The sequence below is a fragment of the Paroedura picta genome, chromosome 6 (genome assembly GCF_049243985.1).
Source record: "Paroedura picta isolate Pp20150507F chromosome 6, Ppicta_v3.0, whole genome shotgun sequence".
In the NCBI taxonomy this organism is placed as follows: Eukaryota; Metazoa; Chordata; class Lepidosauria; order Squamata; family Gekkonidae; genus Paroedura; species Paroedura picta.
The window spans coordinates 25,928,241-25,945,613 of NC_135374.1; the positions used below are offsets into that span (position 1 = coordinate 25,928,241).

The 17,373-nt window shown below is 44.5% G+C and overlaps 1 protein-coding gene across 5 annotated transcripts in view; it reads right to left on the reverse strand.

Annotated features, from left to right (window-relative positions):
- Positions 1-17,373, reverse strand: part of STARD13 (StAR related lipid transfer domain containing 13) — a 147,789-nt gene that overhangs the window by 54,934 nt on the left and 75,482 nt on the right. The window contains exon 1 of one of the 5 annotated variants that reach the window (XM_077341847.1): positions 8,734-8,929. The exons of 3 other annotated variants lie outside the window; for them this stretch is intronic. Coding sequence is in view for 1 of the 2 variants with exons in the window: in XM_077341846.1 (XP_077197961.1) it covers positions 8,719-8,731 (13 nt within the window). In the remaining variant the exon portion in view is untranslated. Of the gene's footprint in view, positions 1-8,718; positions 8,930-17,373 lie in introns of those variants that run through there. One more of the 5 variants, XM_077341846.1, reaches the window with a different exon arrangement.

The window sequence follows — 17,373 nt, forward strand, 5'->3', positions numbered from 1 at the left end:
CGGTCAACGCTTAACAATTTTACTGAGGCCCGGGGAGGGGGGTAGTTTTTTGCCGAGGGATGTTGCCACCGCCTGAGCCCCTGATCCACTTGCTTTCCTGCCGGCGCCCCTGACTTCCCGCTGCCCGATGGAGGGCGCTGCCAGCAGCAGCTGTGCAGTGCCACGCCGAGGGGGAGCCCCAGCCATGGCGGCAGCTGGAGAGCACCAAAGGTGAGCCAGTGGCAGAGTGGCAGGGCATCTCTCGAGGCAGCAGCCGGGGAGGAGGACGAGGAGGAGCCGCAGCCTGGTACTGACTGATCCACAGACCAGTCCCGGTCCCCGGACCGGGGGTTGGGGACTGCTGCCATAGGTAAATATTTTATAAAACAGGCCATTTAAATCAACTTGCCATAACCTCTACTATTTAGCATCCCATCCTCAACAAAATGGGATCTTATTTTAAGACCACAAATTATAATTGTGGAAATTTCTTTGCAATTTTTATAGGATGCCACAGCAGTTCATAATTCTCTCATAATGGTCTCAGGTCGAACCACTTCATACAAACAAAAGCACTTGTTAACCATTTCCACTGGAAACAAATTTGAGGGATTTCAAAGTATGGAAGGTGAAGCAGATTACTTATGACTAGGATTCTCAGCAGATATGGGGTGAATGTTTGGTTTTAATGTTGTGCTCCCTCCTTCTCCCCTCATATGTTCAAGGTCCATTAATGACTTGTGACTTGGTGCAAACTACAGTTTGGTATTACTTATTTAATAAAAAAATTAATTATATCCCCCCTCAACTCCTTAAGGTGGCCATTGAAGCTGCTAAGTAAAGCCTTAGGAAAGACCTGGCCTGAAAAGAGCACCCTCCCAATGGACTGTCAATTCAAAAGTCTCTACAATTGTGGATATTTCAGATGGCAAAAAGGAGAACAAAGGAAGAATGTAGACCGCAATAGTGAACAGCTACAAGCATGATCAATGTGGTTATGGTCAATGAGGCTCAATTAGAAGGGAGGAGCACAAGAGACCAATACTGTCACATCCCTGTATAGATCATTGGATCAGCCTTACTTGGAATGCTGCCTGCAGTTCTGGCACTGTATCTCAAAAAAGACTGGCAAAAAATGCAGAAGAGGCCAACCCAGATGATTAAGGGGCTGAAGCATCTTTCCTGTAGGAAAAGGCTGAAGAGTCCAAGACTTCTCAGTTGAGAAAAAATATGACTAAAGGGTTTCATAAATTATGGAGAGAAAGTGGAAAGGAAGAATGTTTTCTCCATCTTCCATAATACTAGAACTCAGGGGCACCCAATCAAATTGGTGGGCTTTAAAAAGGGATTAGACAGATTGGGCTGATCAGGAGAAGGCTGCTTCTTAACGTGCCCTCCCCCTTTCATTCCCCACTGCCAAAAAACACAAATGAGACTGTGTTTTGCCTGCCTGATTTGAAAAAGACCGTGGACACTTTACAGAAGATTTTTATTTTAACTCTGACAAAGTAGCTTTGCTGTCCCGCAGCAATGTGGACGGCACCATTTCTTAAAAAAAAAAAATTCTCAGAGCAGGAAATGGATAGGGGAGGGCGGGTGCAAGGGTGGGCCAATTCTACAGAGACTATTGCGCCTTCCCCTTACTATACGGGCTTGCCCTTGGTTCCACCCTGATGAGAAGTGCAATAGGAGGTGGCAAATCCAGTTTTGGTGATTTCCCTCATCTTGAAGCAAATTTCAGCAAAAGTCAAGCCATCCCCCAGACAACCTCGGGATGCAGACAATGTCATGTGGAGGGGGCTCTAAAACCCACCAACAACCAGAGACTATCCATGGGCAGATTCCTCATGCGGAATCGGTCAGAGTAATGAGCACAACAATTCTTGTCATTCAGCTACATGGTTTTTGGAAAACAGAACGGCACTTAATTTCTATGATACAGATATATTTTTACAGAGAACCAGAGAGTATGCATTTATTTATTTTCACATTTCTATACACTCAAAAAGTCTTGTGGTGGTTCACAACAGTACAATAAAGTACAATAAACCCACCTAACCCCCCCTTAATACATTAGCCCAATGGCAGCTTGTTTTTATTAAGAGTACTAATCTCTTACCCCACCCCGTTAAGCACATGGATCAAAGCTCTCTCTCACTGGGAGAGAGAAATTGCTTTATTTTTAAAGAATAAACTAATTGATGAAGTGTTTAGTGGGCATTTGCTCACTTGTCTGTACTTTCTCACACTTCCATATTATTCTAAAGGGCTTTTCGCACGCCTTCAAAATCGCACAATGGTTGCCAATTGAAAACGCTATTGATTTGCCGTTATGCACAACGTCGTTGACAATCTGCCACACACCTGAAACCGATCCGCAAAAAGCGCTTCCTTGTAGCGCTTTCAGGGAAATCCCCAAAAGTGGATTCACCCTCCGGAAAGCGATACACTCCTACAACCAATCTGCAACACTAGCGAAAAAGACCTGTGCGTTAACATTGTTGCGGTTTCTACAAAGTCCCTCCCCCTGGCTCTCTCTTCTGATCTTCCGGTGAAGCGATCGCCATTTTTTTTTCTCCGAGCGAGCGGGGATAAACGCACCAGCGAGCCTCTTTCTGTTTAGAGGCTTCCCCGGCTTCAGTCCCTCCCCAGAGTCACTAAGCACAAACAACACTTTGGACACAAACAACAGAGAAGCCCGTTTGCTGATGTATTTTCCCTTTATTTTTTACACGAAAATCGGGCCCGTGAGGGGGGGGGATTTTTTTTTTTCACTCGGAGGGAGCGTGGCAACGATCAAACGACAGCTCAAACACACCGGGCAGCTGGATGGGTCTCTCCGTTGCAACGAATCAACACAGATTCGTTGCAATGGGTGTGTTTTTTTTTTTTAAAAAAACTTTCTTAAAGGGAAAGGGGCTGTTTGGGAGCATGCTAACGGCTGCCCATTGGCTGCTTGACGGCCAGGGGCGGGACGAGCTTGGCAAGAGCGCTTCCTTTCTAGCGATTTTTGCTGAGACCGGAAGCCTGTGGGAAACGCTACAAAACGCAACTGGATTCCACTACAAAGGCAGGTATGCATAACGACGAATTCCACTATTTTAAATGGCGATTTTTCATTCAGCAACCAATTTGCTACAAAGATCCCGGTGCGGAAAGCCCCCAAATATCACCAAAAGCTATTTCTGCACCTTTAGAAGTATTAGAAGTCACAGAGTTTAGCTCCATCCTATACTTTCTGGGAACTGCTGTAGATATTCTCCATACTGTGTTCTTCCTTTTGAGCTCAAAAGGCTGGTGCCCAGACAATTATGGGGTAAATGGAGGGGAAGTTTTTCTATTTGGCTACTTCCAACTCAAATGAGCAAGGAAGTAACAATTTCTATGGCTATTGCTGATAATCCACTTCCATGAGCAGAACTGAAGGACAGGTAAACAAGGTAAGAATGGAAACTCAAGGAATGATTTTAATTCCTAACAATTAGGCTTACAGCATTCAGGATGCTTGAAATGGATTACAATGCTTAATTTGAAAAGGAAAGGCATTCAAGAGAGTTTGAATGTCATGCACTTTAGCCTGTATATCAGAAGCTTGGGGGTACTCAGCATATCTTAAAAGGCTCTATTGTTACATGCTCAGTTGTATTGGAAACTGGTTATTTGCTTACACTAGATCTGAGCTACATAGCAAACTGGTTTGCTTTGATCTAACAAGGACAGCTTTTAAATTTGTAGATCAAAGCTTGCCATTTCCCTGTACTATCCACCTTTTGATTAGCCTTGCCAATAACATTATTTAAGAACTTAAATAAAGGCAAGAAGAGAACAAAGGCAACAAGTGGACACCACCGATTCAAAGCAAGGAGGAGAAATATCAGTGTTAAAATCTTAAGTGTCTCACTTGAAGTAATAGAATTGGTGACTCTGTGGACTCTTGTGTTGACTAAGACTAAGTTAAAAACTTAGGTTAAACAGTGGGGGAGAGAAGGAGGTCCGTATGCACTCGGTATGAAAACATCCCCATTTATTTCAATGATGGAATTTATACCAGATTTTCTTGTTGTGTGAATTTGTGAACCAGAACAGGTAAGGTACCTTGAAGCATAATATACAAACAAAGCAATTATACTGGAGAACTTGCACTTCTGATGCAATCTTTTATAGGTTCTACTTTAACAGGGCTTTCAAGCAAATGAGTACTGGATTGCCATATTGTTATGGATATTGTTATATGATGGAGAAATATATCATATATCATGATGGAGAAATAATAAAATGAAGGAGAAATAATAAAATGGCTTTTGTATAGATTTTCATCAAATACTCTAGTGTAAGCAATTTGTAGGCTACACATGTTGGCACCATAGACTAAAACCTGAGGGCAGAAGTGGGGTGCCTTTTTTATATTACAGGTTAGGATCTCTAAGGAGATATGCAGGGTCCAGGCCACAGGTGACCTTAAAGGTAAGAACCAGAACCTTGAACCTGATCCGGAAGCAAACTGGTAACCAATGCAGCTACCTCAGTATAAGCTGGACATGGGCCTTCCAAGATGATCTTGTGAGGACCCTAGCAGCTGCATTTTGCACCAACTGCAATTCAGAAGCAAGGGAAGGCCTGCATACAGCGAGTTACAGAAGTATAATCTAGAAGTGACTGTTGCATGGATCACTGTGGCCAACTGCTCTGGGGACAGGGAGGGCACTAGTAGCCTAGCTTGGCATAGATAGTAAAACATCATCTGGGCTACCTTCATGATTTGAACCTCCACAGACAAGGAGACATCAACGATCACGCTCACATTTTGGCCACCGGCACAGCCGTAAGCTACATCCAGGCAAGGGAGGTGCACTTCCTGATCCTGCCACCACAGGACCTCCATCTTGGAGGGGTTGAGTTTCAGGTTATTCTGCGTTAGCCATCCAGACACTGATTCCAAACGAATGGTACATTTTTCCAGTTGGGAGTCCGGCTGGCTATCCATCAGGAGATAGAGCTGGGTATCATCAGCATATTCATGACAATCTAGCCCAAAGCCCCAGACCAGATGTGCCAGAGGGTGCATATAGATGTTAAAAAATGTGGAGGACAGTATTGCCTGTATGGACAACTCTCCCCCCACTGCCACCCTCTGTGTCCGGTGCTGGAGAAAGGAGACCAGCCACTGTAAGGATGTCCCCCTAATCCCCACTCCGGCGAGGTGGTCGATGACATCAAATGCAGCTGACAGGTCAAGATATATGAGGATAGCCAAACCGCCTTGATCCAGCTGGTGCTGGAGATCATCTGTCAAGGTGACCAGTGCAGTCTCCACCCCATGGACAGGACGGAAGTATGACTGATATGGGTCGAGGGCTGAAGTTTCCTCCAAGAAAGCCAGGAGCTGGTTTGCAGCAGCCCTCTCCAATACCTTACCCAAGATGTGAGATGCGAGACCAGGCGGTAGCTGGTGGGGTCCTGCGGATCCAGTGTTGGCTTTTTCAGGAGAGGGCGAACTGCCTCCTTTAGCCTTTCGGGGAATTATCCCGACGTAAGAGGGAGGTTAACAATATGCCTCAAAGGACCTGTTATCCGTCAGTCACCCGATCCTGATGGCAAGTGGTTGCACTCACTGACCCCAGCAACTTGTCCCCTTTAGTTAAAGAGAGCCATCTGAAGCCTCCCATGACAGCCACAGAGCTTCCAGTTCATGTTCTGTATCAAATGTGGCAGGATGGTTCTGGCGGAGGGACAAGATTTTATCCACAAAAACGTTCGCCAATGCCTCACAGCTCAAATCTAATTTACTACTATTTTGGCACCCTTCTTTGAGGGCAGTAAGAGATCGAACTACCCTAAATAAACTACCCTAAATACCCTACCGGGTGAGAGCTAGTGGACACGATTTCGGTGGCAAAAACTTCGGTGGCAAAAACTTCTCATTTTTCCACTTTCACTGCCATCTCATACACCTTCCTAAATGTGCGTTAGGATGTTCTTGCCACTTCGTCACAAGTTTTCTTCCACACTCACTCTAGCCATCTCACTTCCACAATCCAGATCTGGATTCAGGTACATGGCCTGATCAAAGGCTGCAATTGCTACGGCATGCTGGGGGAATTAAGAAAGGCTGCTGTAGTATCTGATATTTTTTATTGATTATAAGAAACGTGAATACCTCCTACAGGTTGTATGCTTGGCATTTTGTCTTCTTTTAAAACTTGCCTGGAGCTAAGCTTTAAGGAGTCCTAAAAGCATATAGGTTTTGCTTTAAATTAGCTGAAGAACCTGAGCTGATGCCATTGTCTGCTTTCCAAGGTGCACGTTCTGTAATAATTAGTCCCCTTCCCATAGGCCCCTCACTTCACTACTGCTGCAGTAAGTTAAAGTTGATCTTTGTTATGAATCAGCTTTTTGCTCAGATCCTGACTGACGTCATTGGAAACTGATAGCAGCATTTTCCACTGATGAATGAACAAGGGCCGTGCAGCGTATGCATGTGCGTTTTGCCAATCAAACGTCTTGTTTCTGTATTCAAAGGAAAAAGAGAACAGCAGTATCCCTCCCTCCCCTCAGCTTTAAATGGAAATCACTTCATTGGAAGGCCACAGACTAGAAGCTGCGGAACTCTTTGTTCATATGAGTTAATAAAGCAAAATAAAAGTGGGAGAAATGGGGCAATCCATCACACTGCCGTAGAGTGCCATGAATCAGCTTCCTAACATTTTAACAGTGCGGAATATTTCAGCAGTACAGGAGAGAATCATGCCCTCTTTCAAGGGACTTAGAAGGGTTTGCCTCTACTTGGGATTGAAGTGTAATACATGCACTTCTTTTACAGCACTGATACTTTTACAGTAGTTCTTTTACAGCTCTTGTGCTGCTAGGCATTTAAGCTCGTGCAAAAACCGCATCCCGTAAGGAGCTGAAAAGTGCCTACAGCGCAAGAGGGGCATGCTCTGCAACAAAAGACTGCCACCGCAATGGATAAAGAGTCGCGCACGCAAGAAGGAATGGCATCCAGACCAACCTTTTATAGATATCATGTAATACTGTGAACCCTTTTAATATGGAAAAGACAATGTTCATAACAATTATATAATGATACTAAAGTAAAAGTCATCTGCTTTTAGAATGGCCAGACGTTCAAGTCAAAGCTATTTTTTATAGAATAGCCAAATAAACTACGGTAATTTTCAGCTCCACATGTAGCACAGCCAAGCTGTTGCAGGATATGCCTGGATGGATGCCACAGAACAATGCACCCTCCTCACTGGTATACCGCATACAGGTGCCTTGGAAAGCAAAATGCCCTTGAGTGTAAATCAGGGCATACTGCACGGATACAACAATTTATTCTAATTTCCCTTCTCATTGATCTTGGTAGTAAATGACCACTGATGCTAGGGAAACCATTAAAGTGGAAACAATTGAACGGAGAATTCGAAGACCCTTGGCTCACCAGCTCCCTAAACTGAAAAGAGAAGTGCTAATATATGTTTTGTCATTAAGCAGCAATCCAACAGATCTATGTGATTGTCGGGAATGATATATAAATGTGCCAAAAGCTTAAAAAGAACAGTACATTAGGGACACTACACAGGATCAAGTCCACAATGTTGCCACTGTGAGTATATGGTATTTTAACAGTACCGGGAGTATGCTACACCCAATTCCCTAATTTGCCCAGTCATCAATAACAGGACTCCGTCTCCCTAAGTAAATGACTTCAGTCAGCAGGGAGTTCTGTAAAATGCATAAAACAGTCATCTTCCAAACTCCACCAGAAGATAAATGATTCCAGACATTGGACTGCAGCCATTTTCCCACACATGCTATAATGTTTTGTCATCCATATTGGGCCATAATGTTGAGTGTGTGTGTGTGTGTGGGTCCCCCCCTTCTTTTTCTTCCTAAGAGTTTACAGCTACAGCTTCTGCTCCTTACCGAGAAGAGACAGCACATCAAAATGAATGTCACAAAAGCAGCATTTCTGCACACACTATGGTGGAATTGCTTGATGGGAAACAACTTCTAGTGCCATTCACAAAACAGCATCTCCTGCTTGTTGTTTTCCCCTCTCTCCTGGAAGTCCCACGCCATTAACAATGAGACAGATGGCACCCCACCACTGAACACAGCATTATTGTTTTGTAGCTTTAGTTTGCCATTATGAAAATGTAACATCAGCTACCAACATCAGGTTGATGTACTCTGAATCTCAACAGCACCCCTGGACCAAATAAAATAACACACGTATTCCTTCCAAAACATAATCAAGATGTTTTTCTTGATAGCTGTGATGGAAATAGTCTCCAGAAAGGCAATAGGGTGTCTTTTGTATAGCATTCTTCCTATTTATCTCAAGATAAGTGAAGAGATAACTCAGTCCCAAGGTCTCTATATACTCTAGCTTGAATTCACACACACTAGCATGCTATACCCCTCCACAACACCACCGCAAATGACATTCTTCTTTACACGGACACCGCTCACGCTTCTGATAATCAAAACCACTAAGATCGATTACGAAATGCCAATGTTGAGTGCCAACTGTTCAAAACGTTGTTTGCAATTAGTTTGAATAAACTACTCCAAGATAAGCCTATTGGCATGTCGAATGTGAACTCAAATGTTTTCAAGTAAGAGAGTACAACAGAGATAAGCACAGACTTTCTTTCTCTGAAAACCAAAGAGCGCTTCAAACAACATTAGTTACTGTACTAACAAACACATAATTACTAGAGGATGTGAACTTACTTTGTGTACACATACATGCTAAGATCCTGCTGTCCCTTGAAACAAAACCTCTTCTTTATGTCATTTTCTGCTTTACTGAGAAGAAATGTTTAGAATCTGACAGATGGTTTCTCTCTGCCACTGAACGTTCCCTCCGCCTCTTGGTTATCTTTGCCAGCTAATATTTCCCCGATGCTGTCTTCAGGGTTGTGCTCTACATCATTTCTGGTCTGATCAATGCCCTGCCGGGTTTTAGGTTGGTTTCTAGTCCCGCCTCTTGATCTTGGAGAAATGAAAACTCCCAGCTGGATCTTTTGTAAACCATCTCTCCAAGCACTAGCTACAAAGCTTGGGTAAATCACGCACTTTTGCCATGAAAGGACCTGCTACTCCACTTGAAACTTGAAAAACAATTACTCATCTTAATGAGGTGCACATGAAAGTTGACCATGTAGTCACATCAATAACAGTGAAAGGTAATGACAAGGAAGCTGTGACCTTCAGGTCTGAGAAGCTACATCAATGTAATAACAGCACTTTCCCACCCTGATGTGAACATATGGCAAAACACACTGAACATTTCATAGTTTGTTATCCTGAAAGAATCTTATAATCGCTGCACAATGAGGAATTGGCAGTTATTGTCCTGAACAGGCACTTCCTTGGTCTGCTGACAGATGAACCTGAGGATCGCTCGCCTTGCTACTTTGCCTATTTACATCCGCAAAATGTTTACAGGGATCCACTAGGAATGGTTGAAACAGCCACTTGGCTGCTTCTTGACCCTGTTCTGTAACTCTGATGAGGAGCAACTCAGCCACTGATCCATGAAAACAGGACCAAAAGTCACTGAGTCAGACCACTAGTCCATTTAGCCCACTACTGTTTACTCTAATTAGCAGAAACACGCTTAGAAGAAGAAGAAGAGTTGGTTCTTATATGTTGCTCTTCTCTACCCAAAGGAGTCTCAAAGCGGTTTACAATCCCCTTCCCTTTCCTCTCCCCACAACAGACACCCTGTGAGTGAGGTGAGGCCGAGAGCCCCGATATTACTACTCGGTCAGAACAGTTTCATCAGTGCCATGGTGAGCCCAAGGTCACCCAGCTGGCTGCATGTGGGGAGTGCAGAATTAAACCTGGCTCACTAGATTAGAAGTCAGCACTCCTAACCAATACACCAAGATGGCTCTCTTTCCTGCACCAGGAATTTGCCCTGCCTCACTGCTCATCCAGTGGCAGGACGAATTCCCAATTCCAGATGATGCTGTGGCTGGGCTGGCGCCGTCCCAGGCCTGGCCCAACTCAGGCCCTTGTTTGCCCTGTGACAAGGGAATGTGGTTATATCCGTGTTTCCTTTTCTGCCCTGGGCACCGATGAAGGGAAGAGTCGGGCTGTCCTGGCCTAACTCCTCCTCACCTGCAGCTGTGACTACGGCATCCCGGAAGGGACAAAAAATGCCCCAGGTGGCTTTGTTGCGCTGTGCAGCATGGCGGAGCTGCCTGGGACATTTATTTATTTTTAAGAATGGTGTATTGCATTGTAATGTAATATCCCATTCTTAAAACTCAAAAGCAGCCCCTGCCACCCCGCAGTGGAACCTCACTGTCCTGGCTGCCTCATCCAGAAGCACAAATCAAGGGAGGACTGGGTCCTGTAGGGAAGACTGTCCCCTGTGTGGACCTGGGAAGAAGAGTGGCAACCTGCCCCAGTGGAAATGCCCAGTGACAGCCCGGTGGGGCAACACTGGTGCAGAATAGGTCATAGTGCCAACACTTGCTCCCTGGGATCTTTTTGTTGGTAGCAACATACAGAATTAAACATGGGCCCTTAATACTAAGCTATGACTTTAAAATTTTTCTTTGCAAAGTGTGGAGAGTTGCCAGCTCTGGGTAAGGAATTTCCTGGGGGGGGGAGCAGAGTCCAGGAGGAGACTTCATTGGAGTATAATGCTATAGAGACCACACTCATTTTCTACATGGAAATAATTTTTTTTTTGCGTGTAAGTCAGTTGAAATCCCAGGAGATCTCCAGCTGCCACCTGGTGGTTGGCAACTCTAGCAGAGTCTATTCTGCAACACACAAAGGACCATTTCTGCACTGAAGACACACCCTGTGTTTATTTCGAGAGCACTCCAATTTCTAGTGTTCATGACTGCTCACCAGTATTCTGTGATGCAATCATTTGCCTTTCCCCTTTTCATGCAGAATTGAGCCGCCTTTTAATTTCTGCACTTAAGTCAAGGGACAGGAAATGGAAACTTACTAGCATCCTTTTTTTTTCTCATGTGGCCAGTGCAGTTACATAATGATTATAGAGAGCCAGCGTGGTGTGGTTAAGTGCAGCAGCTCCTAATCTGGTGAGCTGAGTATGATGCCTCACTCCTCCACATGCAGCCAGTTGTGTGACCTTGGGCTTGTCACAGCCCTGATAGTGTTGTTCTGATTGAACAGTCTTCTCAGAGGCTGTCTCAGCCCCACTTATCTCAGCTCCACCTATCTCTCAGAAGCTCTTTCAGCTCCACCTATCTTCCCCACCTGTTGTGGGGAAAGGAAGGGAAGGCAATTGTAAGCCACTTTATGACTCCTTTGGGTAGTAAAAAGCAAGGTATAAACCCCAACTCTTCTTCTTGATCTTCTTCTATACCCTGCCTTTTTCTGGCCTTGGAACATCTCCCCCACCCCAATGCAGAAATCACAGTGCCTTCAAACTTAAAAAAAAAATATTGACCCTGATCACCTTATAAAGACCTCTATCCTATTCAACATCTTTATGTGCCCTCTTGCACAACTGGTACGGAAGTTTGGACTGGGTTGCCATCAATATGCAGATGACACCCAGCTCCTCCTCCTGATGGATGGCCGCCCTGACTCTCCCCCAGAAGCATTAGCCAGCTGCCTAGAAGCAGTGACAAGATGGCTCAAGCAGAGTCGTCTGAAGCTCAATCCTTCAAAGACGGAGGTCCTGTAGCTGGGTAGGAAGGGCCCATGTGAGGAAGCGCGCCTGCCTGCCCTGGATGGTGCGCAGCTCTCTATGGCTCACTCTGCCAGGAACCTAGGTGTGATTCTGGACACTTCCCTCACAATGGAAGCCCAGATCACAAAGGTGGCGCGGCTGGCATTCTACCACCTCCGCCAAGCCAAGCTACTAGTGCCCTACCTGGCCTCGGAACACCTAGCCACAGTGATCCATGCGACGGTCACCTCTAGACTGGACTTTTGTAACTTGCTCTACGCAGACCTGCCCTTAGTCTTGACCCAGAAGCTACAGCTGGTTCAAAATGCAGTGGCCAGGATCCTCATTGCAACACCGTGGAGGTCCCACATCCGACCCATTCTCCATCAACTGCAGTGGTTGCCAGTTGAATTCCGGATCAGACTAAAGGTTCTTTAGTCTTTAGGCTTCAAGGCCATATGCGGTCAGGGCCCAGTGTACCTGAGGGATCGCCTCCCTGCCTATGCCCCCAAAAGAGCTCTGCGCTCCACTGCTACCAACCAGCTAAAGGTCCCTGGCCCTAAAGAAGTCCGCCTGGTCTCAACCAGGGCCAGAGCATTCTCTTTTCTGGCCCCCACCTGGTGGAACGAGCTCCTGGAGAAGATCAGGGCCCTGACAGAGCTTAAACAGTTCTGCAGGGCCTGCAAGGAGGAGCTCTTCCACCAGGCATTCGGTTGAGACCAGATATATATAACCAACAGCGACCAAAGGGCCCCTGCTCCCCGCCCCCCCTCAGAACACCACCTATACACTCTGGTCCTGTTTGTATGTTGCAATGTTTTTTGTCTATTGGTTATACAATTATAATGTTATATGTTTACAATTATCAGTTATTATTGCACGGTTACCCAAATGTTTTATAAGACTGTTCCATGTATTGTTCCTGTGTTATTATGTAAACCGCCCTGAGCCCCCGGGGAGGGCAGTATATAAATATAATAAGTAAGTAAGTAAGTAAGTAAGTAAGTAAACAAACAAACAAACAAACAAACAAATAAATAAATATAAAGCTGAGAGGTAAGTGGACGGGCGAATCTGAAAAGGCAGCTTTTAGTGCAGAAATGGGTGAAATAGTCAACCCTTTAATAATACAATCCGAACTATATCGCTAGTGCAGATATGGTCAAAAAGAAGCCATATCTCAGTGAAAACATATATACTTTGCATGAAGAAGGTTCCACAATCAGTGGCTGGAATCCTGAGTTAAACCAGTGGTGATTCTCAAGCTTCTTGCAGTGGGGACCCATTTCTAAATTCAGTGTCCTTTTAGGGAACCACTTGCAAAATTAACTCCACTTTGGTTTCTCACTCTTCAGTATCAAATGCAGGACCTCTATAATGGTTAGCACTAAACAAGCATATTTACCTTTTATCTTTAGCATTTATAAATATATAGCATCCTGAGCAACAGGCTATATTTCCCGCATTATTTAGCCTTGTTTAGTACTTGGATGAAAGGCCACCAAGGTCTTCCAGAGCTGCTACACAGGCAGGCGATGGTAAGCCATCTCTGCATATCTCTAGCCTTGAAAATGCTGTGACGGGTCACCATAGGTTGACTGTGTCCTGAGGGCACTTACTGCCATCACAGAGCCAAACCAAAATTTGCCTTCCAGAACCGCCTCTTTCAGCTCTTCCTGCTTCTCCTACTCCTTCCTGATCCACCTGTGTGTGAATTGTGACACACATTTGGGTCCTGACCCACAGCATGAGAACCACTGAGTTAAGGAATTGCATGCATCAGGTGAGAGAGGGAGAGGGGGAGACCTCTGCGTAACACTTTGAAAAAGAGGCTGTCAGTCACAGTAAATAGTTCTATGGTAGAGAGACAAATGGTCTTACTCAATACAGGGCAGATTTATATTCCTCATGAGTCTTTCTGAGAATAGAGAACTACAAAATAAATACGGCAGGTATATTTTTCTGACTCATCTTTATCACCATGCAAAAAAATGACTTCTTTTACCCATTTTCTGGATTATTCCTTATATGAACATTAAAGTAGAAAGTTGCCCTATGCAAGGATATGTACAGTATGGGATAATATTTCACTCTACAGTAGGGGTAGCCAACCTGTGGTCCTCCAGATGTTCATGGACTACAATTCCCATGAGCCCCTGCCAATGTTTGCTGGAGGACCACAGGTTGACTACCCCTGCTCTACAGGAATCCTTCTTGCATAATCTTCTGATATAGCACCAAACCTATGACCAGCAGTTGTATAATTAATGAGGGGCAATGGGCAAACTGTCCATCCAGTGCATCCCCTCATGGGCAAGAGGAAACTGCTTTGTAAAGATAAATACACAAACCTCAAAACAGGTTAATTCATTACTGTCAAGAATTACTCATTTTAGAATTGTGTGTACATGAGTTTTTAGAAAAGCTTTGCTTAACTGCTTAAATTATTAATCACTTATTTATTGCTTTTAGTACACAAAGCACTTCATAAACATATGGTTGTAATGCTGTCTTCCTTCTGCCTAAACTTGCAATGGCTGGTGTAAGCCACTGGAGCATGGCCCAGTGGACACTGGAGCTCTCCTAATGGCTTGCTGTCCCCCAGCCATCCATTCTGCTTGCAAACCAACTTCCAGGGCCTTCATTCATGGTCAATCTTTAAAATCTGCAAGCCTTGATGGTTTTTCTCTGATGTGGTTAATGTTGCCAGGGCATGAAACAAAAAATTCTGGGACTTTTGCAGGGCTTGGGGTGGGGTCTGGGGCTGTTATCTCAGCTGCTGTAGTAAGATTGGGGGATTGTTTTATTTTACCCAGAGAATTATTTTACAAATTCCTCTCCACATAAGGATGAGGTAGAAGTTTTGTGTGACTCTTGCTGACTTGTGCAGCTATATTTGAGAGCATTTGTCCTGACCTATGGTGCCTTTTCTTTACTGACCCTCACAATTTCCTCCATATAGCGGAAGGGAAAGTGGTCCAGTAAATAAATATAGGCAACCACAGGAAATGGTTACGACACTGATATAAGAAAAAAACATTGTGGCATAGCTGGCAAAACCAACCCCAAAATTCAAAAGTTCATATAAAAATTGTCTTTTTTTTAATTCGAGTTGCATATGTTATTTTGCATTAATATGCAACAAGTTTCCAGTATCTAGTACCTTGTTTCACTTCCACTTTGTCACAGCATATTTCATCAGCATAAAAAAGTAGTCCCCAAGCAGTGTAGTAACCTGCATAGCATGGATTCAGTAGTGTATTAATGTAGAATAATACATGCAACTCGAATAAAAAACGGAAAGAGAGCTAAGCAGAGCTGGGCCAAGGAGTTTGGACAGCCTAGCTGAATAACACGGCCACTTGCCCACCTCCTCTCCACACAGTAGGGAAGCTGCCTAGCAATGGAGGGTGTGAGGGGATGAGAGCTCTTGCCCCTCCCCCCAATATTATTATTTTTTTATCATATGGCGAGTGTAACCAGGAGATCCAAGGATTGTCTGGCAGCCAGGCAAGGGACATTTGGAAGTGGCTTGCCATTTCCTGCCTCCGGGTCATGACCCCTAGAGTTTCTTGGAAGAAATTAATCCCCAAACTTGGAAGTCTCCCATCCAAATACTAGCCGGGGTTGGCTCTGCTTAGCTTCCAAGATCTGATGGGATTGGGCTAGCCTGGGCTATCCAGCTGGGGCCCCCCGCCCCAAGGAGAGAAGGAGCAGGTTCACTGCAGACTGCCCACTGGGAGCCATGTGTGTGGTCTGAGGCTGCTGCTTGCTGTAAGGGACTCCAACACCATGGCGACAGGGCTAGTTTTCGTGCCACGTCATTTCTGGTATTGGAAGTGTCTTCCATTGGCAAAAAACATGGCCTTAGTCCTTCCCTAATCTCTTGAATTGAGCTTGAAGCCTGTGTTGCAGCAGTCGAGATGCAACTCTACTTTGGGGGAGCTATTGAGGATTTGTGTGTGTGTGTTCCTCTTGATTTCCCATATCATATGAACACAGAGGGAAACCAGCCTCAGAAGTCTTCCCATGAGCCAGCAGCAAGCAAATTAAAGATCCAAAAATCCTTTTTGCTTCCAAGGAGCTGTAGTAAAAAATAATGTTTGTTTTGGAGCTTGCAGGTTGAACGCCGAGAGAGCCGTAGGCTTCTGTGAAATGAACGCTCTGTCAGCTGCAAGTCACAACCCTCCTGCTGAAACACACATCCACACTCCAGGTTTCTAAGTACAGTCGTTATAAGAGTGCTCCAAGGGGACGTGGTGTCTAATCCACAGCAGAGATTTCATGACAAAGAAATAACTGCAAAGTACCTATAAAAAGGGCTTGGTCTGAGTTTTCAAAGCAAGCCAAAAATATTTTATTGGCTTTTCTGGTGACCTTATTGATTTTTCCAAATAAAACTGCGAGTCCATAATAAAGGGAAAAGACAGTTCAGTTCAGTTCACCTTTACTGGCATTCAGAAAAGACAGGATTTAATGGTTTGGTGGAGTAGCTTGAAGTTAACGCTCTCCTCCTGTGATGCTCTTCCTTGGGAAACAGGCATTTTTAAACAAGCTTTGTGAGATGCTCGAACCCAGGGAAACATCCCCTGGGCCATTCACATGGAAGACACTGCACACATGTACTGAGCTTCTGAGACACTACCACTTTAGACCACTTTTCCTAAGGTAAAAAAACCTCCCTTTCTGTGGAAAACTAGCATGCCATGGAAAAAAGGTCTACACTTCCTTTTTCATGTGAAGAACCCTTCATGCACTGGACATCTCCAGTTTTTCTCTGAAGTTGTAGTCCTGACTTGGAAAATGTTGAGCCATGTATAGGTTTAGAATCTACCAAGTATATGCATGCATTCCATGATGTCTACCATTGGATTACTGCAACACGTACCATGTTGAGCTGCTGTCCGGAATGCAGCAGCTGAACTACTGTCAGCGGCTAGCTGAAGTGAGCATATGCTGCCCATTTTGAAGCAACTACACGGGCTGCAAGTTTGTATCCAAGTTCAAATCTGAGAGATGGTTATGAACTTCATGGCCTGGGCCTCACACATTTGAAGGGCCATCTCCTTCCATATGTTCCTGTATGCTAGCTGTGGTCTTCAGGACCCCATCAGCTGGCTGTTCCCCTACTTAGAATGGCTAGGGATGCCAGCCTCCAGAATTATATCTCTTCTTCAGATATCAGTTCCCCTGGATAAAATGGATATTTTGGAAGGTGGCCTCTATGGAGTTATACTCTGCAGAAGTTCTTCTGTTCCCTTACACTCACCTTTCGCAGGCTCTATAAATCTCCAGATAATTCCCCGTTCAGAGTTGACATGATGAGGATGCTGTGTAAGTGGACTTTCTGTTCAACACACCATCATGCAAATGAAGGATCCAAATGCAGCCAATGAGTAACTAGTCTTACTTCTTGTTTATGGACCAATCAGATGGCTCCTGTTAAGGGCCAACCAGGTTCCTTGCTGGGCCAGCTCAAATGTATATAAGTCCCATGAGTTCCTATGTTTGCTGTTTGGTATTTCTTGTTGGAAATGGTGTTCAATAAAGAGCTGACTGTTTTCAAAGAAATCTGCGTCTGTGTCTGCCGAACCCACAGACTTAACAGATAGCCCTAATATAAGGGTTTTTTTTTTTTACTAATTTAGGACAATAGAAAATAAGATTAAGGATTCATTCTAATCTGATCTTGTTTCCTCCAAGAGGAAGAATGTATTTAACTC